This window comes from Polypterus senegalus, chromosome 6 (genome assembly GCF_016835505.1).
Source record: "Polypterus senegalus isolate Bchr_013 chromosome 6, ASM1683550v1, whole genome shotgun sequence".
In the NCBI taxonomy this organism is placed as follows: domain Eukaryota; kingdom Metazoa; phylum Chordata; class Cladistia; order Polypteriformes; family Polypteridae; genus Polypterus; species Polypterus senegalus.
In genome coordinates this window covers 147,979,325-148,005,696 of record NC_053159.1, presented here as the reverse complement: position 1 = coordinate 148,005,696, position 26,372 = coordinate 147,979,325, and the positions used below count along the sequence as shown (strand labels likewise).

The 26,372-nt window shown below is 37.9% G+C and overlaps 1 protein-coding gene across 1 annotated transcript in view; it reads right to left on the bottom strand.

Moving 5' to 3' along the window:
• LOC120530667 (low-density lipoprotein receptor-related protein 1B-like) overlaps positions 1–26,372 on the bottom strand; it is a 1,848,048-nt gene that overhangs the window by 396,826 nt on the left and 1,424,850 nt on the right. The window contains exon 44 of the mRNA XM_039755091.1: positions 21,204–21,408. Within this exon, the coding sequence (XP_039611025.1) occupies positions 21,204–21,408 (205 nt within the window). The remainder of the gene's footprint in view (positions 1–21,203; positions 21,409–26,372) is intronic.

Here is a 26,372-nt window from a genome sequence, read left to right as displayed (position 1 = left end):
AACTATAGGACTGCTGTGCCTTTTGCTCAACCAAAAAACTGTAGTGGAAGAAACTCCAACCAAGACTCTTCAAGACTAACTAAACGAAGTAGAATATTTCACCTCTTACAATGACTGCTAGCGTGCTTTTATCTCATCACTTCTGTCCTCTTTCCAGCCTCTACATTTCGAACATGCTTTGTTCCATAAAACAACCATTATTCTCTTTATCTCATCCTTGGTTTTGTGTCCTTGGCAGCAACAGAACAATAATACATTAGATTTGTTTAAAACAGTTACAAAATTTCCAAACACCTAAAGTTTTGTTTTTTTCTTAAACAGTAATACTGCACCATTTTTAATCTTTGATCGTCTATGTTTTAAATATAGAACTTTATACAATAAGCTCAAAAGAAGTACTGAAGAGGCAGGAAAACCAGTCTCAATTTTCCCTGTCATACACATATTTGAATTACCATGAAATTGACCTTATTTTGTTGAAGAGCATTATATTATATTATTATAGTTAGAGGAAAGGTCATGCTAGTGTGCATATGGAAATGCAAACATAAATGAAGGTTAATTTTACAGTGAAAAGAAAGAAAAATACATATGCTTCAAGCATTTGTTATTTTGTGCATTGGAAATAACCTTTTGTCTATTTTTCACTTTACATTTGCTTTGCACAGCTGCTTGTGATTGTGTGGACTGTGAAAGGTACTATTGTATATATAAGAAAATTAACTGACAACTGACAATACTCTCTCAGTATTATTTGGTCCTTTTGAAAACTTAATTGCTTCCTTGAAAACAGTATGGCACATGATTTTTACTGTCACTTCATCAGTTCACTGTTGTCTAGTACCTGGTGATGCTGTGGTAGGTTGCATCTCTTTGTGTCCCCTTCAGAGTTATGCCAGTTCAGGCTGATACTACAGAGGAAGAGGGGTGATGGTGATATCTGACCTTGGTAATAACTATGGTAGCAATGGCACTTGTAAGTGTGTACAGCCAGGAGTGCAGTAACAGACACAAATACAGGTGGGTACTTCCTGGGTAATGGAAAAATGGATGAATGTTAGGCTAGTTTGGAAAATGGAGCAGGAGTTCTCGAGGGATGTCAGGTGGCAGCAGAAATCCCCTGTATGTAGGGCATTTTCCTCCTGTGATCTGCTACAATGCATAAGTAGGCAGGCCAGAGAAAATTCTTAAGGCTACAGGGACACTTAGGCAGTTCTAGTTCATTAGACCCAGAAGTTACAAAGCTGACCCTGAACCTGGATGTAATCTTAGGGACATCCCTGGAAGTATAATGAAAGCCAGGGCTTAAATAATCCTGTCACAGTATGTAGCTGAGTGTATATGGAATCAGGAGGAGAAGAAGAATGAAAACTCGAAAACCAGGCCAGTTGATGGATAGAGGTGTGGGAAGTGTGGAAGAGGAAATCGTGTGGTACTTTTGGTTGAAAAGTGCACAAGACACTATACTGTAAAGATGGTAAACACCATTTATGTGGACCCATGCAAATGATAGGTTAATTGATCTACTATTTTATCAACTTAATTAATTGATTTATATTTTCAATTCCTCTGTGTATGTTTTAATTTCATGCTAATACAACTTTTTGTACTTCTTTAGCTTTTGTGATCCTGGGACCTCCTCCAGAACCATTTTCCAATGCTTCTAGCACCAACACCTGGAATAAGTTGGGTTAAAGAATGAATGGATATTTAAAAAAATAAAAAATAAATAATAAGAGAACACCTAAAAACAAATACAATTTTAACAATGCAGTATATTAAAATAGTAGGCAGTACTGAATGATAATATTGAGTAAAACTGCTTGCTTCGCTTGCCAACCCCGAGGCAGACGCTATACACTAGCCACTTTGCGACTCTGCCGCTCGCATATGGGGAAGCGGATGTACAAGTTAAACAGATTGTTATTTTCATGGGAATTTTTACATATGTATAATAGAACTAACTATTTTACATTGCTGCAAGCAATTAATCATAGTAAAAAAATAGTTTAACATAATAAATTGAAAGAAAATTATGTTTCATGTTACATTAGAGGTATTCATTGCATTATACGATTTTGTTTCTGTTTGAAATTAAAACGCAAATACTTTTTAAACTTACACTTCTACTGTAAAACTTCAGTAAAAACAATATTTGGAATTAACTTTTCTTCAATATCTCATTTTCATTCCGTGTTTGGACCATCATCGTAACAATGCAACGTATAACTGCCCATGAGTGGATATAGTTTTTTTCTCTCTAATAAATAAACCGACTTTTTACGAATGTTTGTCTCTGTGATTTGTTAATCGTCATAGCAAAACCTATTCTAACGGGAAACTGAAAACGTTTTAATATGAATGGCATATCAAGATCTCCTTTGGTGTCTAATGTTATCCGCAGAATATGTACTACATTATCTTTCTTGTTGCCTGTTAAAATTTTACATGTTAGAATTGTTTGACAAATTTTCAATACAACTGATCTTGTCCAATTGCATAGCCCATTATTCATACATAAATTACGCAATGACATTACGATGCATCCTTCTTTCAACAGTAATTCGGCCAGTGGAAGACCGGATGGTGTTAACGGTTGTAGATATTTTATGGGATATTGTAAGTTGATGTTTTCATCTTCTGCACCATCACCATCAACTTTATCAGCATAGTCTATTGATACGCATTTAACCAATTTGCCTTGTAACTGATCGATAATTTTTGTATTAATTTGTTTAACTTCATCATTTCTTGGTGCAAGATTGCCCGTGTACTTATTTCTTCTGCTGATAACCCTCTGGGATGAAATTCTTCAAAAAGATGTGGACATTATAATTCTTCTTTTATTGGAAACTTAAAGTAAGGTAAACGAAAAAATTTATAAGAGCTGAGAGCGCAAGAACTATGTCTGACAAAAGCATTCACACAAATGAGACGTGAGAGGACAGTGGCTGTGGGCTGTTAACTGGAAATGGTTGAGAGGAGGGCGGGCAATAGTCTTGTCTCGTTTCAAGATTTGTTTTTATAATAGAGAGATGACATACATGACTTATTTTCTGCTTCTTTTATTCTGTTAACTTTTTAGCATTAATACTGGAGTTGCAGAGTAGATTGCATCTGAAAATTAACACTGTACTATTTCTGGAAGTGTAACCTCAACACACAAACGTTAATTTAATACTGCCAAAACCAACACAAGGAAGGAATGTGTTCTGACACCATTTAAAGATGACAGAAACAAAAGAAAAGGGTATAGAACCAGGATATGAGAGAGAGTCTGTGGTCAAAATGAGTTGATGTCCAAACCAAAATGATAAATAAAGAACCTAGCAACTGAAACTCAATAACAAAACCACAAAACAAAAATCAAAGACATTAATCTTGTGGAAAAGTTCTAAGTCCCAAAAATTCAGACACACTAAATACTGCACAAAGGATTGTTATGTAGCAACCTGAAACGTATAGAGAGTGAATAGTGTGCCACCATCTTAAAAAGTGTTGGCCAGATGATATCACTCATCGCAACTTTCGGCTGCCATATGTTAATGACTGTGTAGGATGGCTGAGTTTCTTAATAATATTGTTTGCACTTCTAAACTATTGAGTGTTAAAACACTAGAACATTCTAGATGAGAACAGGCGATTCAGCCCAACAAAGCTCGCCAGTCCTATCCACTTATTTCTTCCAAAAAAACATCAAGTCAAGTTCTGAAAGTCCCTAAAGTCTTATTGTCTACAACACTACTTGATAGCTTATTCCAAGTGTCTATCGTTCTTTGTGTAAAGAAAAACTTCCTAATGTTTGTGTGAAATTTACCCTTAACAAGTTTCCAACTGTGTCTCCATGTTCTTGATGAACTCATTTTAAAACAACAGTCTCAATCCACTGTACTGATTTCCTTCATAATTTTAATCATTTCAATTATGTCACCTCTTAATCTTCTTTTGCTTAAACTGTACAGGCTCAGCTCTTTTAATCTTTCCTCATAATTCAACCCCTATAGCCCTGATATCAGCCTAGTCGCTCTTCTCTGGACCTTTTCTGGCGCTGCTATGTCCTTTTTGTAGCCTGGAGACCAAAACTGACACTGTACTCAAGAGGAGGCCTCACCAGTGCATTATAAAGGATGAGCATAACATCCTTGGACTTGTAAACTTGTGTTATGTATCTCCTGGACAGACAGGTGTGGTGTGCCATTAATATTCTGTGAAGTCATCACCCATGTCTTTAGTGCCCTAATAGAAGTAGGTGAGCATAAATAGAGACTTTCTACAAACATCTAATGAAGGAAAGGCGTTAGCGAGCCTTCTTAAATATAGCTGATAGGTGTTGTGGCCACATCAGGTTGTTGGTGATTGTTGTTCAAGAAATTTAATTGTGCGTATTCTCCACACAGCATCTTTTTTGGTAAACATGAGAATGTGGTCTGCATTTTGCATCCTGAAGTCTATGATGAACTCCCTGATTTTACATTAAGGGAGAGATTGTTGGTTTTGCACAGGTCTTCTTGGACCTTGGACATAAAAGCCACAATAAATAATACTGTAAAGCTGAGTTAGAATCTAAGATCAATAAGTTTCTCAAAGATAGTGTTGCCTATAGGAGTAATACAAAAACACAAAGTTCAGAAGCCACAGGAATGCTGTTTGGAAAGTGGGACGCACAGTATGGAGTTTGCAAACATACAGTATAACCTTGCTCCAGGCTTTGCAGCTCTGTGACGAGATACCATTTTTAGAAATGTTCAAAATGCCTCCCAACAGCAGAACATTCAAATGTAGTAAGTGTGCCCAGGTGGAATGGAAGGAGGCTCACTCATAAACCAGGGTGTCATTTATGTTTTATAAAAAAGCTCAGGTAATTTCTTAAACATGTCCTGGAACTCACCCACTCATTGTCTTTTTATCTGCTACCATTCATTTTTTTTCTCTATCCTCTGTTCTTTCTAAACATATCCCACATTCAATTTATCCTTTACCAGAGGAAATTCTTTCTAAGGCAAAGCTGCTGCCAAAACCCTGATGACCTCCAGGTGGAAATCTTATGATCTATTGCTCCCCGATCACTAGCACATCTTTTTATAGTGTAATACACCTGAAGCTGACAATTCCAAGAATTATTAATGATCCCTACTTCAGGTCTTTTATGAAAAGAAGCCAGAGCAATAAAAATGAAATCAGATAATTTAAGGGATGGTTTACAGGTTTAAAGGTCATTACTGTCATTTGTACAATGAAATTGTATATGTATATGGTGAGAGATTGGAGAAGGATTGCTCTTAATGAAGAGTGAACTAGCACCTGTTCACTACCATGTTTTTATTTTAATATCTGACACACTCCATAGTATGTGGGTTTGCAACATGAGAAGTTGGATGAAGGCTGAGTAGATAGTTGATGAGTGTGGCAAAGAGTAGAAAGGTTTGTTCTCTCAGTTTTTTTGGGTGTTCGATCATTAGTTGTGATTACTCAGTTTCTTCTAAAAATGAATGAAATGTTAGTGTCAAAAATAGTTTCACTGATAAGAGTTACAATTTGGACAATTTCTGAAAGACAGTAGAGTACAACAATTTATGCTGTTCATATAAATGAGGATACTGAAATACTGTACTCTATTTGAAGCAACGAAAAAGGATGCAAACAAACAAATGTCATAACAAGTTACTTTGGAATTATTATGGCATTAATATTGTGAGTAATGCTCAACCATTGGAGATCAATAGGTCTGCTAGGTTTTCTTAGGGACTTAAAGCTACATTCAATTCTGAAGAGAAAATGTTCCTGACCTATCATGTGGAAGTGCACAATAAAATCTAATTTCCTGCAATGGTGTCACCATAAAGGCACATACCAGAACTCAGTTATGTGTATGTGTGAACTGATAGCCCTTAAAGGACAACAGGTGCCACTCTTTTAAAACAGCTTAGGGCACTGACTGCAGTCTGCAGCACCATCTCAAGTTTTGGTTTTTGACTTTAACCCTTGATTGTTCAGTCAATTTAAAATTCTAGAACGGATTAATTGGCCCCTGAAGGGGTAGAATCGCAAGATGCTGATGACAAGTCACATGTTGGGGGAAAGGAAATCAGAATAAAGAACAGAGCTAGAATAGAGGTGGAGTCCTTAAGTAACGTGTTTTGTTAGCATCAAAGTTCAACAGGGATAAAGATATAAAATGGGGTTACAGGTTTTTTGCTCTTTTCTGTTATATTTTTTGGAAGTTCTCTTGTGTTAATGTTTATTGTGTTAGAAAGAAAGAAGAAATGTATGGTATGAATTCTAACGACAAAAACTGTTATGTTATGGCTTAAATCCATAATACAACCAACATCAGAAACAAATTTAGGCTGTAGCATGAAAAAAACAGTAAAAAGATATTTATCCAGCTATGACTTTCTGTCCTTTTACATGAGTTGTGAATGCAGTGCCACAAGTTTGGTTTAAAATTTCAGGTGACATATGAAGCATGGTGCTCCTTCTACAGAGTAATATTCAAAACTGTAAGTAGGGATCAAAAAATGCATCTCATAAAAAAGAATAAGAAAGCTAAGTTTGATAAATGATGGTGGAGGATTTATATGTTTTCTTTTTGTGAATGGAACTAAGAAAGCTAATTTAGCATTTCTTGTGAAAGGGTAACCCAATAAAAATCTTAGAGGTTTCAAGAATTTTTATTTGTAACGTTTTTCAGAAAATGCTTAAAATATTAGATATCATAAATGTTTGTATTTTATCTTAATGTTAGAATGGTCATCCTTAATCAACATGCCTCGATGATGGCATATACTGGAAAAACTACCTAAGAAGACAAAAATAAAAAACACTTAATACTTAAATATATTGTGAGAAAAAAAAATTTAAGTGGTATAGTGAACTGCAATATGATTAGTTAATTGATTGATTACATACTTGGAATACATATTCTGACAATTTTGGTTTTCAGGCATCAATAATGATTAAAATAAAATAATTTCTGATTACCTACATAAAAAGTAATTAGCCTGTGACTGATAATAGAGGCATCCAGAACACCACCTGCCCTTTCAAATTAAACACTCCATGGAAGAAAATTGTTTGGATATTAAAATATAAAGTTAATTGAAATCCTCATCGCTTTGCACAGCAGTGGTATGATTTGTTCACAATAATTTGTACTTTATCAAAATTATCAAAAACTGTAAACTGCAGTGGTAGTGCTGCTGCCTCACAGTTAGGAGACATGGGTTCACTTCCCGGGTCCTCCCTGCATGGAGTATGCATGTTCTCCCCGTGTCTGTGTAGGTTTCCTCCGGGTACTCCAGTTTCCTCCCACGGGCCAAAGACATGCAGGTTAGGTGCATTGGCGATTCTAAATTGTCCCTAGTGTGTGCTTGGTGTGTGGGTGTGTGTGTGTGTGTGTGTGTGTGCCCTACAGTGGGCTGGATCCCTGCCTGGGGTTTGTTTCCTGCCTTGCGCCCTGTGTTGGCTGGGATTGGCTCCAGCAGACCCCCGTGGCCCTGTAGTTGGATAATGGATGGATGTAGACTGTTATTTAACTATTTGTCTTGAAAGAGCAATGGGATTTTCCCACTATACTGAATTGTTACATGGACCTTTATTTTTGTGGTTGTACTGTAGCTACTTATGTCATTTTGCTATAATGCTACATTAAAGATTCTTTTCTAACAGGGGACTTCATACTTTGGGTCAGCATAACTCATTAGTTCTCTAAAGTCTTTATTTTTCACAAAATTGTACTTTGCTGTTTTTTTGTAATCAGTTCTGATATATATTTTTTAGCATGGCCTGAATTGTATTTCTGGGCAGTAAACACAGTTTTTGAAGTTCGTCTTGTTCCAGCATTAAGTCTTCTATGATTCCACACTGAAATGTTTAAAACCACTGAAGGTTTAGCATTACAGATTTTTGCATGGAACAAACATGCTCATTTTCTTATCAAAATATTACCATACCTGACTTTTCTTTTTTGATGCCATATTTTTTCCCTGACTCTCTGTGATGTAACACACTTACATACAGAACACCTGAATAGTGATTTTATTAATCAAATACTGTCATCCGCAACAGTTATCCATGCACTTTACCACCTGTGTACAGCATACATGACTTCCTAATTGAGAGATGACTACCACTAATAAGCGAGCAATCAGGAAACACTTGCTGTATATATAAACATGTGTAAAGGGACACTGATTGCTATGGAGTGGACAGTCATCATTCTTGGACTGCAGGCACTGTATTAAAAGCAACTTCCAATCTGTCTTATTTAAACAATGTTCAGATGGACTGTGATGACCTGCAAATTAACTGTCTTCTGATGTTCACTCAGAGCTAATCCATAAAGAGGCCCTGTGAGTGGCACTGTAAGAAAACTGTATTTTTTAAGTTCTTTGTTGTTTATTTTCCTTTTTATGCTATTCAAGTGTACAACGCACATTATAATCTATATATATATATATATATATATATATATATATATATATATATATATATATATATATATACACACCAGGGTGACACAGAAAAACGGGAACTTTTGAAATTTGTAGAGTTGTACATGTACAGTTGGCAGCACTGCAGAACAGGGACCTTGAGCTGTAAACAATCTCGCCATTTAGTAATTTAGTAATCAATTGAAAGGCAATCAATGGCAGCTGTGCGAGAATTGTTCAGTAACCGTGTCATCTCAAGATTCAGTGACATTCCCTGGCCATCAAGATCACCGGATTTGTCCATTTGTGATTTTTTCTTGTGGGGCTACCTTAAGAGTTGGATCTACATGACTCGGCCAAGGACACTGAATGAAATGAAACAAAGAATTCAAGACGAAATCCGTGGTATCCCAGCTGAGATGTTGCAGCGATCAATGGGGAACCTCAACAGCAGATTGGAAGAATGCATACATACAGGAGGACGCCATCTACAGGACGTAATTTTCAGACATTGATAATTTTGATTACTGTCTCTTAAAAGGCAAGTTGTAGTGGTTCAATTGCTGTCAATAAAAATTTTTTGTTGGATTGGTTTTACACCTGTATATATATATATATATATATATATATATATATATATATATATATATATATATATATGCCAAATACCACTTACTCACTCATCATGAAATCTCCTGAACCATGAAGACTTGGGACTTGAAATTTGGAATGTAGGTTACCCTTGGCCCATAGGTGCTCGCTAAGAAACGGTTTTAAAAATTTCGTGGTCCAAGCGCAAAATGTCTTATAGTTTTTTAGACCCGTTTGCAGTCTGTCCGCTTTTCACGAGAGAACTACTTAACACATTTAGATTGGGTTTGTTTCCATAATTTGCTTGAACATTCCAAACTTCCTCATCCCACTAGGTATCATAGTTTGCTTGTGGTAACGATTTATTAGCGCAAATCCATGAGGGACTCATCGTGCTGCGGGACGGGGGCAGGGCCCTTCTCACTCACGCATCTGCCTTGGGGCTAACCTTAACGCTGCTTAGTTAGCGAACAACAGAACTGCTTAATGGATATAGATCTTTTTTTTCTATAATTTGCTTAAACATTCTGGTTAATTTTGCGATTTCTCTCATTGCGCTAAGAAACATAGTTCGTTTGCAGGAGCAATATATTCATGCTAGGGGAGGAGGAAGAGTGACGTCAGGAGATGAGAGCTGGGCGGGACCTTCCTCACTGTCCGGTTTCACTAATACGCGGGCAAAGCCGCTGGGGATGGCTAGTCTTAGTATAGAATGATCAGACAATTTATTACTCAAATATTAACTAGGACTATCGTTCCCAAGGAAACTGGAGACTGTACAGATAAAGCACCCTTGACAAGATAAAGTGTTGTGCACATACTGTTTTGGTTAAAGTTTTTAGGCAGAGCTGTCCATTACCAATGTAGTTAGCCGATTATTTATTTGCAACATCATGAGGTAAAGCACTCCATATGGGTCTTTTGGCAAGAAGAACGGATCGATGGAGGGGAAGAGAGAATGATAACAGGGAGAGAGACTACATTCCATCAGTGAGACTTCTTCTACCTGGAAATTGAAGATGCCTCCATGCATACTGTAAGCCCAACTGCTGAATCTAAAAGTCACCCGACCTGACATGTCCCCTATGATGCTGATATTTCCCAAGGTGATGATCTTTAGTGTCCAGATCTTTATGGAAAGTATTATTCAGTAAGCTTCTTGACTTTGAAGCAAGAGTGTATTTTAATAGGGTATTAAATCCGGACTTTCCCATTATAAATTATTCATGTAAGTTTTCGATTATTTTTTTTCATTTAGTACACAAAAGTTCTGCTTTGTTTTTAAATTTCTGTACTTTTTTCTAAATACCTTGAGTGACTGAAGTAATACATTACACACCTGGCATGGAGAGATTACTTCTTTCTTTCTCATGGGGTTAGCAACTTCAGGAGAGATACCTCCTACAGAGAACAGCAAAGTGTAAGTAATGCATTGTTGGTTGGTAAGTGGTATTAACCAAGATGTACCGGCCTCTATGTGTCTAAATTATTCTTGTTTTCAAAGATTTGTCAGCCTTTAACGTCAAGACTATTCACATGGATCAAGTTATATCAACCTTTAGCATCCAGGTTATATCTTAAATCAGATAAACTTTATTAATCTCATAGGGAAATTCAGAAATCTGTGGACACCTATGTATTGTTCACACCAAAACTAGTAAATTCCAGTGTGGGGTATAGAGGAGTGATAGGCTGTGCCGGCATCACTCATAATCAGCACTTAATTGGAGAGTGTCTATTTATGTGTGTGTTAAACTTAGTGTGGTAGCAGTAGGCCAACCCATAACAAACTTGGTAAGTCCCTCTCATCCCATGATAGTACACTGATGAATAAAGGAATGTTATGCTTATATTGCATAATATGTTGCGGAGACTACACGTGGAGTATTGTGTGTACTTCTGGCCATCCTGCTAAAAAAAAGTCATAGCATCTGTAGAAGCTGTGCAAAAAAAAAAATCATAATCCTTCCAAATGAGTAGTGAATCATGTATTTAAAGACATCAATGAAAATTACAAACTGTATTTAAAAAGGAAAGCAGGAAACAATCTACTGTGTAATGTAGCTGATACAGAAACCTTCACAACATTTAAAAAGTACCAGGATAAGATATTGGGAGAGCAGAGCTATTAGCTGAGCAAATGAGACTGATGGACTAGATAGTGTCCTCTTATTTGTGAAACTTCCCATGATCTTAGTTAACATTTATAAGCTCTGTTATGTGCTTTCATTGTATGCTTAGATCATCTAATAAGAATACAGAGGACACTTTACCAACTTTTGCATTGATAAATCACTTCATATTCAGAAAATAACACTCGTCTAATTCAGCTACCCAGGATGCAAGACTTGGATATAAAATACACTATAGCATGTGATGTTCAGGGCTGTCATAATATCCTTTTATAATATCAGTGACACCACATTAAGTATTTGCTGGGACTGTCTATATTATGAATGCCTTAGTACGACTGACTTTGACATACATTTCAGGTCTTGCTATTATTCATTGGCTTGGCCTCATGATAATGGTTTTCAAAAAGCAAGATTGGCATGTGATTTTTTTTTAAAGTTATAGCAGTGATTTGGCTGCCAATGATAATTACATTTTAGCAGGAATTAAAGTCATTGAGAACAAGAATACCTTTCATGTTTTATAATAAAATCATCATAAACATATTCTGTCATTCTGAAATGTTACAAGGTTGGAAAGTGAAAAAGATGAAAATATGCATTAACGGTCTCAAGGAACTGTTACTGAATAATTGTAAAGGGCTAGCAAAGAGCATTTTGGATCAAGGTAAAATCCTATAATCCATAGCAGTTTCTTTTCACTGACATGTCCCCATTGAAACCACCTTGGCACTGATGACTGTCTCTAGCATCATTAATAGTGGCCTACAGAGCACAGTGGGGGAAATGAAATAGAAAGATTCATCAAACTCACATTGACTCTAATACATCTGTACCCTTGCCTTCATACCTCCACACTGTGGTTTATTTGACAAAATACTTTTAAAACATATTACCTAGCAACCATAATATGCAAGTGAAATACTTTGGAAACCTAAATGTAAATGAACAGAATTATAGGTATGCATTACTTTAATATGCTTGCCAGGACAGCTATGATTATTAATTTGGAATTATTGATGGCATGATGCAATAGACATTAAACTAATGCTTAAAATATTACCTTCATTAATTTTAAAACCAGTACTTACACTATTAATAACATTCCAACTGAACATATTTGCCAGAATTACATTACTAATAAAACTATTAAAATAAATATTTAAGATGTTCTTTATGTTATTACTGTTTGCAATACAGGTCATCTTGCTTACATTACTATTAAAATGACTATTTACTGCATAACTCCAAAAAGATACACAAATCTATTTTTCTGGTTTAGCCAGTTCTTTGTCTGGAGTAGACATTTCTACAACAGATACAGAAGAGGAATTATGAAATTATTCTAACCAAAGATATATATACACGAGGGACGTTCAAAAAGTTATCTCACTTTTCTTTAAACTCTGCTTATTACTGTAAGAATTTCAAAAACAAATTACATCACTTTTCTACATGGTCACCTTTTTCACAGCATCGCACCAGCTTTACTACTACAAATTACTACTCCTCCTGCCTTTTCAACGAAAATGTAAGAGTGCAGAAACTTTTTGAACGTCCCTCATATATATATATATATATTTATATATTGTCAGAAATGCCAGGGGCAACGACCCGACCGGGACCTGTTACCTCAGCACTTCCGCCACACCAGGAAGTGCTGGGGGGAAGAATAAGGACGATACCCGGAGAGCTGCCGGGAGAACAGCCGGCACTTCCGCCAACGGGGGAGTGTCGGAAGCACCTGGAGCTCATCCGGGTCATGTATAAAAGGGGCCGTCTCCCTTCATTCGAGGCTAGAGTCGGGTGGAAGTAGGACGAGGCACGAGGAGAGTGTGGAGGTGGCCCGAAGAGAAGGCATTTGTGGCCAGGACTGTGTTTGGGGTGTTTTGTGCACAATTGACTGGGTCTGAGTGACCATATTTGTAAACAGTTTGTAAATAAAACGTGTGGTGGTTTGATGAACAACATGTCCGCCTGTCTGTGTCCGGGTCGGCTCCACAATATATATATATACAACTGCGCTTGAAAGTTTGTGAACCCTTTAGAATCTCTATATATAATCTTCATTTGGATCTTGATCTTTGTTTGTTCGCGAATGAATTAGAAGGAGAAGCCCTAGATGGCAGTACAGAGACAGCTAAAACATAGGCATTGCATTAAGAATCTCCTCCAGGCTTATACTACTGAAGACTCACACCTCAAAACACAAACATTCACACTAAAGAAATTGTTGTGCTTTAAATTAACTAAAGAGATCTTCATTTAGATCTTGATCTTTGTCCGCGAATTCCACACATGTGTAGACCACCTTCCAGTTTAGTATGTTGTTGTTACTCACAGATGTCAACAATGTGCCGGAATAACGAAAGGGGTGGTGGACAGTGTTACACTGGTTAGCTCCTAAGGCCTGGTTAGAGAATGAGATTGCCGAAGATAAAAGGTACGTGCCTACGTAACATATGAATGAAAGAAAGACAGTGGGTAAAATGAATCACAACGTAACAGCACATTCCGGAAATTATTATTGTTATGTTGTAGCCGGCGAGTGCTGAGCGTCTCACAGTTGTACCGTGGCTTGCTCACATGTCAGTAAAGTGATCCCTTTTTATGCTTTAAAGAGCATGGATACTGTACCTATGTGTCCCCCTTTTATAACCATTGCTCCGTGTATATTGCCTTACACTTTAGATTGCCACAAAGCAACCTGCGACATTGGAGAAAGGTTGAGAAGTGATCGTGAGAGGAAACGACAGCATCGTGAAAACGAGATGGACTGTGAACGGACAGAAGCAGAAATGCTCCTACATCACTACATAATTACGATTTGGACAGTGATTCCGAGTAGGCCGTTCCTATCGAATCAATATCCAAGGGTTTTCTTTTGTAATTTTGTATCCCTTATAAAAAATCAATGCTGTGCGACGAAGGGCCCAGTTCATGACTGGCAGCTGCGTTTAAACAGGGAGGCCTTCACAGACAACTTTAACACGCGCAACGTAGTTGGGCGCACATGGCTACTTTTCTATATTTCTGCATAAATATGACCTAAAACATCATCAGATTTTCACTCAAATCCTAAAAGTAGATAAAGAGAAACCAGTTAAACAAATAAGACAAAAATATTATACTTGATCATTTATTTATTAAGGAAAATGATCGAATCTATACTAATAAAAGGCAAAGCCCTCACTGACTGACTCACTCACTCACTCACTCACTCATCACTAATTCTCCAACTTCTCGTGTAGGTAAAAGGCTGAAATTTGGCAGGCTTATTCTTTACAGCTTACTTACTAAAGTTGGGCAGGTTTTATTTCGAAATTCTACATGTAACGGTCATAACTGGAACATACTTTTGTCCGTATATACAGCTATAGCCTGCAGCTCGGTCGCCATGTGAGACGGAGTTGCGTCCGCGTCATCACGCCTCCCACGTAATTGAGTGCCTGCCCATATAAAGGAAATTTTTGCGTGGGAAGGACTGTGTTTAGCATATTCATAAGTGGAGCTACTGCAGAAATCAGCATGCCTCCCACGTAATTGAGCTAAATATTCACGTACACACTCGGTATACGAACAGGCCAGTTTCCCTTTCGGTTTGTAAATGTTCAGTCTCTCCCTGTGCATTTCCTGTGCAGCGAACAAGAGAGAGCGCGCGAGACAGCGCCACACACACACACACACACACACACACACACACACACACACACACACACACACACACACACAGGCAGCACGAGAGAGAGACAGACGCACACACACAGTCAGCGCGAGCACACACACACAGGCAGCGCGACACACACACAGGCAGCGCAATAGAGATAGCGCCACACACACACACACACAGAGACAGCGCGAGAGATGGACACAGACACACAGGCAGCGTGAGAGATAGCTGGATGCATTAAGGTAGGAAGGCGGTTAAAGAATTCACTGTTTTTGATTTTGTTTTCACTTCTGTTTCCAGCGATCTGTTCGTAGCGTGCATTGTTGCAATGTTATTTTTCTTGGTGGTTTATTAAATTACAGATTTTTTCAAGTGTTAATTTTTCCCCTGTGCTTAAAACTCATTAAAAAAAGTGCTTTTAGCCAGCGGTTGGTAGCGCTATAGCGCAAACTATTGCAGTGTTAGTTTTTCTCTGTTGTTCAAGGTTTTCTCAGTGTTATTCAATGTTTTTACATTTAGTATACTATTACGCTGTGCATTCTATGGTATAATTATATTTGTGCTTAAAAACTAAAAAATATATATTTACATACAGTTCATATGGTCTGGAACGGATTAATTGTATTTACATACAATCCTATGGGGGGAAATTGCTTCGGTTCATGACCAAATCGGTTTACCTCCAAATACGAACCTGATTGAAAGAAATAATGATGATCAAATCCTTAATGACAGCAAAGCTCATAACAGTCACAAAACAATTACATTGACAATCTTGTTACATTATTTTTAAAATGTTTCCTTTTCTTTTTCTTAACTTCTTTAACACACTACTTCTCCGCTCAGAAATGCTAGTTGTTCATATTCAGTGTCTAGTTTTGATTATGCTTGTTTTTATCAGACCAAAACAAAACTAGATAGTAAACCATGTAGTGTAGTAAGCTTCCACTAACATTAAACTCATATCCAAATCTGTTAAGTGTACAATTCTGTCTGATTGTGACACAAAACTAACTCCGTAGGCGCTCTATGCCATAATTACTAAAACTAAAACTGAAACTAATATATATTGTGAACGCTGGCCCCGGCACAGACAGACGGACGACATATTTTGCTCCACACACTGTTTATTTACAAATATATACAAGTTCTTAAGTTGCGTGCACTTACACAACCCCAGTGCCTTCAGCACCGAATCCCCCAAAAGTCCAGGACCCACAGTCACTGTGCCTTTCCTCTGGCCGCCTCCTGTCCTCTCTCCAGCTCCGTCTCCTTCCTCCCGACTTCCACCAAATGACTGGAGGGAGGCGGCCCCTTAAATAATGCCCCGGATGAGCCCCAGGTGTTTCCGGCCTCTTCTCTTTAGCCACGCCCCAGCGTGGCGGAAGTGTCGGCTGCTTTCCTGGCGGCTCTCCGGGCGCCACCCAAAGTCTTCCCCCCGGCACTTCCTGGTGTGGCGGAAGTGCCGGGCTCCCGGATAATTAGGCACCGGGCCGCCGCCTGGCGGTGGCCACGGGTCCCTACAGGGCTGGGCTTCAAAGCCCTGTACCCGAGGCCCCCTGCCTAACCAGGACGGACGCCCCACTCTGTCTGGAGGAGGCACTCGCCCTCCTCCGGTCCTCCAAGGCGTCCCGGCCGGGCTCCAGCCCCAACCGGCAACCGCACGGGATAAACCGGCATCGGGGCGCCGCCTGGCGGTGACCACGGGCCCCTACAGGGAAGGGCTTCCATGCCCTCGACCCGTGGCTCCCAATAGAACCAGGACGGACGCCCCCTCGCGGTCTGGAGGAGGCACAAGCCCTCCTCACGTCCTCCTAGCCCCGGCGGGCTCCAGCCCGCCGGGGCCACAATATATATATATATATATATATATATATAAACATATATATATAAATGAAACAGAAATGTCTTTGTGAAATAAAAACTAAACTAAAACTAAAAATATATGATGAAGGAAAACTAAAACTAAACTGAATTTCCAAGGTCAGAAAAAATATACAAATAAAAACTAATAGAAAAAGGCAAAACTATAATAACCTTGCACGGTAGTTTTTTCTAGATTCCCACAACTCTTTATGGTAATAAGTACTTCCAGGCTTCAGTCTTAAATGTACTACTTTTTAATTTTCACTGATGTCCTTGAGTATATCATTCACCCATCAGCTGAAAGATATATAATAACAAGGTGCATTGATCCTCTTTTGATATTCCTTTAAAGGAGTGCAAAAAACCTCTACAGGACGGTGTCATTATTAAAGTTGTATTAGACGTCTTAATGTCTTTTCTTTTTTTTTCCTGTTTTATTTTATTAATTCAAAACTATAGAATAAAAAACAACTATTGCAAATGGAGGAATGGAGGAATAAAAGACATACTGTATTGCTGTTTTGTAACTAAAGACTTAAAAAATGTTAAACCGTTTCTTACATTATAAAACAATATTCAGCATAGATATTTTACGTGTGTTGTTTAAAAGTATATTCATGCTAAGTTATAGAAGACCAATAATTGATCCTCTCATCCAGTAAGGCATTACAGGCACATGCCCTTTAAAGTTTTTTTTCACATGATCTGATGGCACATGCTAAGATAATGCTGGGCTTGTGATAAGGTAGGCAGCTCCAAAAGTTTTCATGGTACCAAGGTGTTTACAATGAAGGGATACAGAATATAAACTGTAAATAAATACGTAAAAACGTGATTGTAAGATAGCTCAGTGAGCTGCTGTTCAAAATGTTAGTTTTGAATCGAAAAGGCTAAAGATTCAAATCTTATGCCTAACTTGAAATCGTAACTTGCCTGTGCTCCAAAAGTTACAATTAAGTACCATTGTATTTATGTATTAGTCAAGCACTCTAGAATGGCATTCAATAGTAAAGGTCCTACATCATCCACACAGGGTTAAATTAGAATTAGCAATAAGCCTAATCCACATGTCTTTATGCATGTGGGAGAACAACTAGAGTTCCATTATCAAAGGTGCAACATTAAATGAATGTTTCTAATATTATTTAATAGCAATGCTATTAGAAAGATGCCAATGTATTTATAGCTGATCATTATCACAGAACTCCATGCTGTGCAAATAGTTTATCACCATCAGTTATAAAAAAAGAAGTAATAAGTCAACTAAGTGAAATTAGGTTGTCATGGACAATTACAAAAACACTTCACAGGCAGCTGAAAAATGTCATAAAATTATTCCTATTGTCAAACATCCATCCATCCATTTTCTAACCCGCTGAATCCAAATACAGGGTCACGGGGGTCTGCTGGAGCCAATCCCAGCCAACACAGGGCACAAGGCAGGAACCAATCCTGGGCAGGGTGCCAACCCACCGCAGGACACACACAAACACACCAAGCACACACTAGGGCCAATTTAGAATCGCCAATCCACCTAACCTGCATGTCTTTGGATTGTGGGAGGAAACCCACGCAGACACGGGGAGAACATGCAAACTCCAAGCAGGGAGGACCCGGGAAGCGAATCCGGGTCTCCTAACTGCGAGGCAGCAGCGCTACCACTGCGCCACCGTGCCGCCCTATTGTCAAACATTTAAGCTAATTTTCAAAGCTCTTATAAGAATGCAGAAGCAATTAAAAATAAAATAAATTTGAGTTTGAAGTGTTTATTTGTTACAAATTTCACCATTTGAAGTTACACAAGGCAGGATACAATCCACAATGGGTTCCTGGTCCATCACTGAGCTTACCCCCGTATGCAACAACATTCACTCATAGCTGGTAAAGGTACAGTCTGCCATCAATCCAACATTCAGAACTTTGTGATGACAAAGAAAACCCTAATTTGCAGAGAAGATCATCAAGAATATAGAGAGGATATGTCCACCGTACCCAGACACTAACCGGCTCAGGTTCACTTTGTTTTTGAAGCAGCAATAACAAGCACTTTTTACTGTTCAACACCTACCTCAAAAACATGACAGTTACTGTATGTCTCACTGAACAAAACGAAATTGCAGTATGTATGTGTACACAGTATGTGTGGAAGTACAAGAAGGGGTCACAGTGATCAGTTAAAATGTCTCTAAGTTCTAAGATATTATGCTTGAACCTGTCAATGTGGAATTTGTGTATTCTCTTCAGGTTTTTCAGCCAAATTCTTCGGTTTTCCACCAACAGGATATGAAGGTTAGGCTAACTAGCAGCTGTAAACTGGTCTGGAGTAAGTGTAAGCAGGAGTGTACACTGTAAAGACCACTGTCCTGTCAATGGATGCTTCCTTTCTTGGGTTGAATGCTGTTTGAACTGGTTATAGCTTTCAACAATAGTGTGTCAGTAAATCGGGTTCAGCACATGAATAAAAATTGGACATAAATATTAATTTAGTATTGTTTTCACAAATCAGTCCTAGGCAGGGAATCAGTACATTACAGAGACAACTCACATTCACAAGATCAATTTAAAATTCCATCTTTGGGGTGTGGAAGTACAATTGACTCAAACAGTGAGAAAGTGCAACCTCCGCAGAGACAATATACCGGTACTTGATTCAAGCACAGAGTGCTCCATGAGGCAGCAGTGCTAAACACTACCCTGTGGTGCCCCATGCAGTGGTACTGTTGCACAGTTTCAGACTCTGGGCACCTGGAGTTGTAACCAAATGACCAGGGGATGGGAGAATAGAGACACAGACAATGATGACTGTACCAAGAAACAGAACTCTGGTTTATATTTGATGTGCTAAATAACTATTTACAGGAATGTCTTTCAAATATATACAGTTCAATGCAGGAACATTAACAAGACCAAGAAAAATAAGTTCTGGGTGGAAAAAAATGATGCGGAAAAAAAATCCTACAAAATAAACAAAAAGCACACAACAGACAGAAAAACAATTAAAAACAAAAAGTGAAAAAAAAAATCAGACACAAAGACAATAATGAAAAAGTGAGCAACCATAAACACAGATTACTTTCACCCAAAAAACATATAAAATTTGGAAGTAAGCTGTCCTCACTAAAATATACAAATTTCTCTAAAAGAGCAAAAAGCAGTGACTATAAGTCTGAAGACCAGTCAAAAGATGGCCCCTAGTAGTCTGGACTTTAGTTTTACATTGCTACAGTGTTTGTCTATCCAATCATAATTTATGGCTTCCAGGGATCCCCAATAGAAAATTATGTTGAATCATGCACCCCACGTTCTCATTTGACCAGGTACAGCGTCACTAATTCAAAACCTTCCTTTCCTTGCGTGTACGTATATATTTGCTGCCATGTGGCGCCGGCTCCTCATTCACCTCCTTAGGTAAGTTGCACGGTGAACTTTTACCTCACTTTTATTTCTCTGCGCATGTTCTCTGTCTCTGCCATCAGCCTCTTACTTACAGCACTGTGCTCTTCGGGAACACACTTTGCTGTCGGGCCACTTCTATTTGGAAGTACACCTGGAGGTAAAATAGCGGCTTTTGACACTTGTCTTAGTGTAGGGCCAGTTCAAAGCAGGAGAAGCCCAGTGAATTCCTGAGAAGCAGTCCTTCGAGGTAAGGGGGTGATGCATGCACTAAATGCCTGTAAGGCATCACCCCACCACCACATTCTCACTCAGTGGAGTGCTAAAAACCACAATTAGCTAAAGATTGCTATAAAAACTGCTACTTTAAAGGTGTCTGTGGACTTGGCTTACATACCCAAATATGAATAGTTCTGTACAATAAAAAAATTTCAGTACATATGGTAACTGACTTCCTTTGGAAATTATATTAAATAAAATGGATATTTCTGTGCATCTTCTTTGTATTCATTTATTAATATTTATGTCTTTTATTTGAATTAGTTCATTCATTATATGAAATTGAGTAGAGTATATGCAGAACAATGCTGGGATGTAGATTTTAGTATCTTCAAAGAATACACTTAACAGTAGAGAGTATAAGCACACATTTCATCTTTATCCAGCATTAACACACACCATAAACAATATGTTAAATGTGGAGTGACACAATTGCACAGAAAGTAGAATACAGGCTCATTGCTCTTGGACTATGACTCAGGCATCAGTTTGGGAGTCTGCCAGGTGGAGCTCAAAATATGTGAAACAACACTATACTGATTAGTAACAAAGAAGGATGTTTTTTCCACATACTGCATTATTTATGTGCCATCATGGAAATTACACACTTTGATTAACATTGTAATAAACTTTTGGACTTTACATTTTTTCAGTGGCATGAGGAGCAATATATAATGGAAAGCAATACTTATTAATGTTTTTAGTGACACAGATTATCATATATATTACTAGGTATTAAAATGAAAAATGAGAAATTATTTAATTTTGTGATACAGTTTTGCACTTTATTAAAGCTTGGTTCTAATGTAAACTGAACTACATTCAATCAGCTCTACTTACATAACGCTGTGATCCGTCATATTCACATCTTTCAATCTTTCCCTGGCTGCCATCAGCGAAGTAGAGCTTTTCTGCTTTGTGGTCAATGGTAAGCCCATTTGGAGTGAGAATGCCTGTGCTTACGATGACTTGCATGCTGTTTCCATTCAGAGTTGAACGCATAATACTTGGATGTTGCTCATTCCAGTTGGTCCAGAACATTAACCTAGAACACAGAGAAGAGAAGAAGCTGAAAATTGCTGTGCTGTATCTCAATCATATGAAATTATGTATCAATTACAAGAGATTGTAATGAAAAAGTAGAAGTCAGTAATTTATTGACCTATAACAAGAAAACAGACAGTCCTTCAACATCTTTCTAATTCAATATGTGGCTTCTCAACATGGGTGTCGAAGGTCACAACCACTGTGACCAACTTCTTAAACTGAGGTGAGTCAGCACACCATGTTGAACTTCTAGTTTATTTAACCTTCTTGTTCACTAGGTTCTGCATACACCCTTAGGGTTTTCAACAGTCTGGCAAAATTCTGACTGGCAAAAACACTGTAGATGAGTCCTGTAAAAAGGCAGCTTGTTCTCAGCTGTTTGTGTTTCAGCCCATTTAGTTTAAAGTGCCAGTATTTTAAAAGATGCATCCATCCCTCCATCCATTACTGAAAGAACTTTGTCCAGTTTAGGGTTATGGAAGCTTGCCACTATTAGTTTCAAGGCAGAAATCGTCTATTGACTGGATGCCAGTTTATAGTAGAGCACACAAATGTGCACATGTCACTCAGAATTGCCCAATTTATAGTCTTCAGCTAACTTAAAACAGAAATTCAGAGAACCCTATGAACAACAGAGAGGCACTGCATGCACAGAAAATAAACTGAAGTATCACTAACTAAATAGTGCCATCCAGTTTGGCAGTGAATGTGCTCTGCTACAGCATTAACAAACCCATCATTCATAGTTACACTGAATCAATTCGGGTAGCACTGAGCATAAAACAAACTTAACAATTGGTAATATGCTTACTCCAATTCATGGTTACAGGGAGTGACAGTAAACCACAAGAATGTTGGTGGTAATGCAGTCATTAATATTAACATCATCAATGCTTCATTGTCTTAATATGCATATTTAAAATTACTCAGAGCCGAAGCCTATCCCACCAATACAAGATAGAATGTATGAACCAGACATGGGCCAATGCAGTCCACTGAGGGGGACAGACACACTCCACTCACTGTTATGTCTGTGAATCCCAAAGCATGTAAGTCTCTAAAGCACTTTCAAAAAATACCCACTATAGGGGGAATTCACACCAAAATCCCCAGTAGCTGGATGAGACGTTGTTTGTATTCACTGCAACATACATTAAACCTGACAGTGAAGCGTGCTCTGGTGAGCTTTACACACAGCATCACAAAAGAGCTCAAAATCTATTGTCCGGGCAAGTACACATAAATTAGCACAGGAAGGCTTCTGCATGAGCCCCCCCAGAAAACAGAAATATATAAAGAAACACTTTCATGGCAACTACTAATGGCATCCCCGAGGTCCATTATTTTGAGTGTACCTCCATAGATCAATCAAGGTGAAATGAATTCAAGATGTGGAAGTTGGTTTGTGGCTTAGAGCAACCATTCACTTGGGAGTGTGTGTCTCTCTCATTTACCCGGCCGGGACTCCTCTTCTATGTATGGCCCAGGAAAACCTGTATGGACTGAACAGTACCTCCCCCAGAAGCCTAGATGGCAGCCCCCTGGATGGCAGTGGTGCTTCGGATTCCCACATGGCTCCATCGGAGATGTAGTTCTCTACAACCCTGTTGGGATCTGGAGCTGCTGCAAAGGGGCGCTGCAGTTGTTCCAGAGCCCATGTGGGTGGCTTTTCCACCACACCTGGAAGTACAGCTGGAAATAGGTTGTCAAACACCTGGAGCACTTCTGGGTGGGCTATAAAAGGAGATGGTAGCCACTACCAAAATCCCAATAATGAAAACCAAAACAATGTCAAAAGCAGAGCATGAAGTCAAAACCCAAAAATCACAATGAACGTAGAGGATCACAGTAGCTCACCACTCTCTAGTGCGTTCAAATGAACCAGCAGGAATTGTGGGAGAGGTTTTAAGGACAGTGGGCAGGTCCTAGTGGTGGTTAGCAGGTAGCCTCACCTCTTGGTGGACCACACACAAAACACATGGAACATAACACAGGCAAAGACAATACAGCAGATAGTTAACATTAACATAAATGAATAGCTCAACCAAGAACAAAAAGGACATAAAACGTGTAATTAAACCCTAGCCAGGACAGGATCCCTGGGTAAAATATAACACTCACAATGAAGTAACCTGTGACATGGTAATAAATGTAAACTGGAGATGCAAGGCAGAAATGTATTTAGCTAACTAGTGCTAAGTGGGGTGGTTGTGTGTCATAGGGAAAACCTACGCACATGGCCTCCATCACTCACAACAACCTATTTAAAGTGACCAGTTTACTTACACAGCATGGTTATGGGGATGTGAAAGGAATCCTGGGATAGCAGGAGAAAATGCTCGGGGAGAACATGCAGATTTTACAGAGAAGAGCTGAGGATTTCAATGAAGTCATCTGGAATTGGGAGACAACAGTGCTAACAACTGCAGCCCTCAAATGCTGACATTGACTTTGATAAATTTGAGAAATTTAGGTTGGATGCAGAAACTATTCTATAACTAAATACAATTTATGGAAAAATCTGAGGACTTGATAAACTGAATGAGTCAGTAAAGTGCTAAAGCCACTAGTAGCATTTTGTACACTAGCTCTGTGCCATAACACATAAAATATAAGCTACCAGGTGTGTGCATTTTATTCAAGTTTTTTACTAAAGTAAACTGAAAGGAGTGCTAAACAGCCACACAGTCAATAACAACTGACAAAGATCTACAGTCCAATAGTAAATGTCTTTATTTGAGCACTTAAATATTACAGGTTTGTGTGTGAAATGAGGCATATACAGGTATATATATATATATATATATATATATATATATATATATATATATATATATATATATATATATATATATACATAATGGTTGTTTTACTGCTGACTGTATTGATTGTGATGTAAATTTAATATTTCACATCCTAATGATTTCCTTTATTTGACCTCCCATTGCTGGAAATGCTGACTTTCTCTTTCTTAGTATTGAAGGTCTCACTTCAGTAACTGGCTTTGTGATAGAGTGAAGAATGCACTTCTACATGCAGAAATATTACAGCATAACCAAATATTATATGTTTGCACTCAAACATCTATATTTGTCATTCCCACTTTTATTAAAAGCTTATGTAAATTACAGCAGAGCGAGTGATGTACTGGAATATTTTTATTTATATTAATGCCCTTGCTAATACCGGATATTACTAACACAAGAGTCTATTTTGATTAAAAGGCCCATCTCACTTTCCTTGGAGGGAGAACCACACTATTGTGTACTCACAGTACATTAACATATGAAAAGTATTGACAAATGAAATTTTCAAAAATTGGATTAAGCAGGTTTTGAGATTGTTATGTTAATATTGTACTTCGCATTACATATTATCATATGAAATAGTTCAGTATGTTTCAGTAATTAACTCCTTCACCGTACTCACAAACTTAAGAGAAACATTGTGAAAATTTTTCAGTTAAAAAGATAAAGTTCAGAGAAAGTCTTAAAACAGCAGGATGAGGATAACAAATAATTTGCTGACTTAATGCTCTCAGTACCAAGCTTAGTGTTGTACGTTGAACATTGCATGGGACTTTTCTCCACATATCGATTACATGCCTAAACACAGAGAGATTGTGAAGTGCTGTGTTTCAGTCAGTGGGGTGTGGGTGAAAATGATTTTATGTTATCCAAAATGTTATTACCTATAGAAGAGTAAGCATAAACAGTCTTTATATAATTTAAGTGGCAGATTGAATGCAATCATTGGAAAAATCTTAACTGCATGTGAGCAGTTTGTACCTGGTAGCTTCTCACAAAGCCTCATGTATTGCAATTACTGCATGTCACTATTTTCTTTGTAAAATCCAGCACATTTATTATAAAAGAACAATCAATGGTAGTGAAAGGGATGAATGATAGCTGCTATAGAGGTGCCTTTTTATTTTTGAAGGAAAACGATTACAAGTCTACCTTTCCTTTTGTGCCTTCTTTTAATAACAAAATTGAAACCTACACAATTACTCAAGAAGAAAAGCTCCAAATGTATTTTTAAGTAAATGTTTGAGGTTTCGGATCATTTTGCGTGCAGCTAGTCATTTTTTATTAGATGAGATAGTGAAAGGATATGTTGGCTATTGAATAAAAATGGCAAAATTTTTAAAGAGTCCTCCATGCCACTATATTTGAGTAATCTGCAGAACAAAGATGCTCTTTTCTGTAAATTATGTACAGCAATGACTAAAAAAAAGGCAATTCACAAGTTTAGGATGTTGCCAGGAAAAAACTGGTATCAGGCTGGCAACAGGCAAGGAATGTGCTGATCAAACAGACAAATGTTTATGACTGAATGGAGAGCTGTTTTACAAGCCATTGTAGATAAAGGTAGGCTACTGGGGCATAGCAAAATGCAAGTGAAAACATCAGTTTGGCAGTGGGCAGGGAGTTCAAGGAGATAAACCTTTACTAGTGAATGCAGAACTGTTCTCCAAGGTGATGTGAATAAACAAAGTGAACAAACTAGGGGATAGTAGGCTCTGCAAGAACACTGAAATATAAAATTGACAATGGAATTGTATTATTGTGAACTGTCGAGAGGAGACATTCAAGTAAGAATTTCATGACATTATGTACACTATGCACCATGTACACATGGCAATAATCATGAAAGAACATATCATCATCACAGGCCTTTATTATCCTTGCATAAATATGAAATTGCACATATAGAATGAAATTGGATGCCAAAATATCAGTGCAAAGCAAAAAGGGATTATAAAAACTATAAGAATATACACAACATTCCACACACATTCTGCTGGTATTCATTCATTGCATAATTTAAGGTTTCGCAATATGAGCAGCATTTAACACAGATATGGCCTTTCAATAAAAACTGTTTTTTAATCAGTTTGTTTGTGTTTTTATTGTCCTAAAATGTAAGCCCGAGGCCAGCAGTTCAAACATAGAGTGGCCG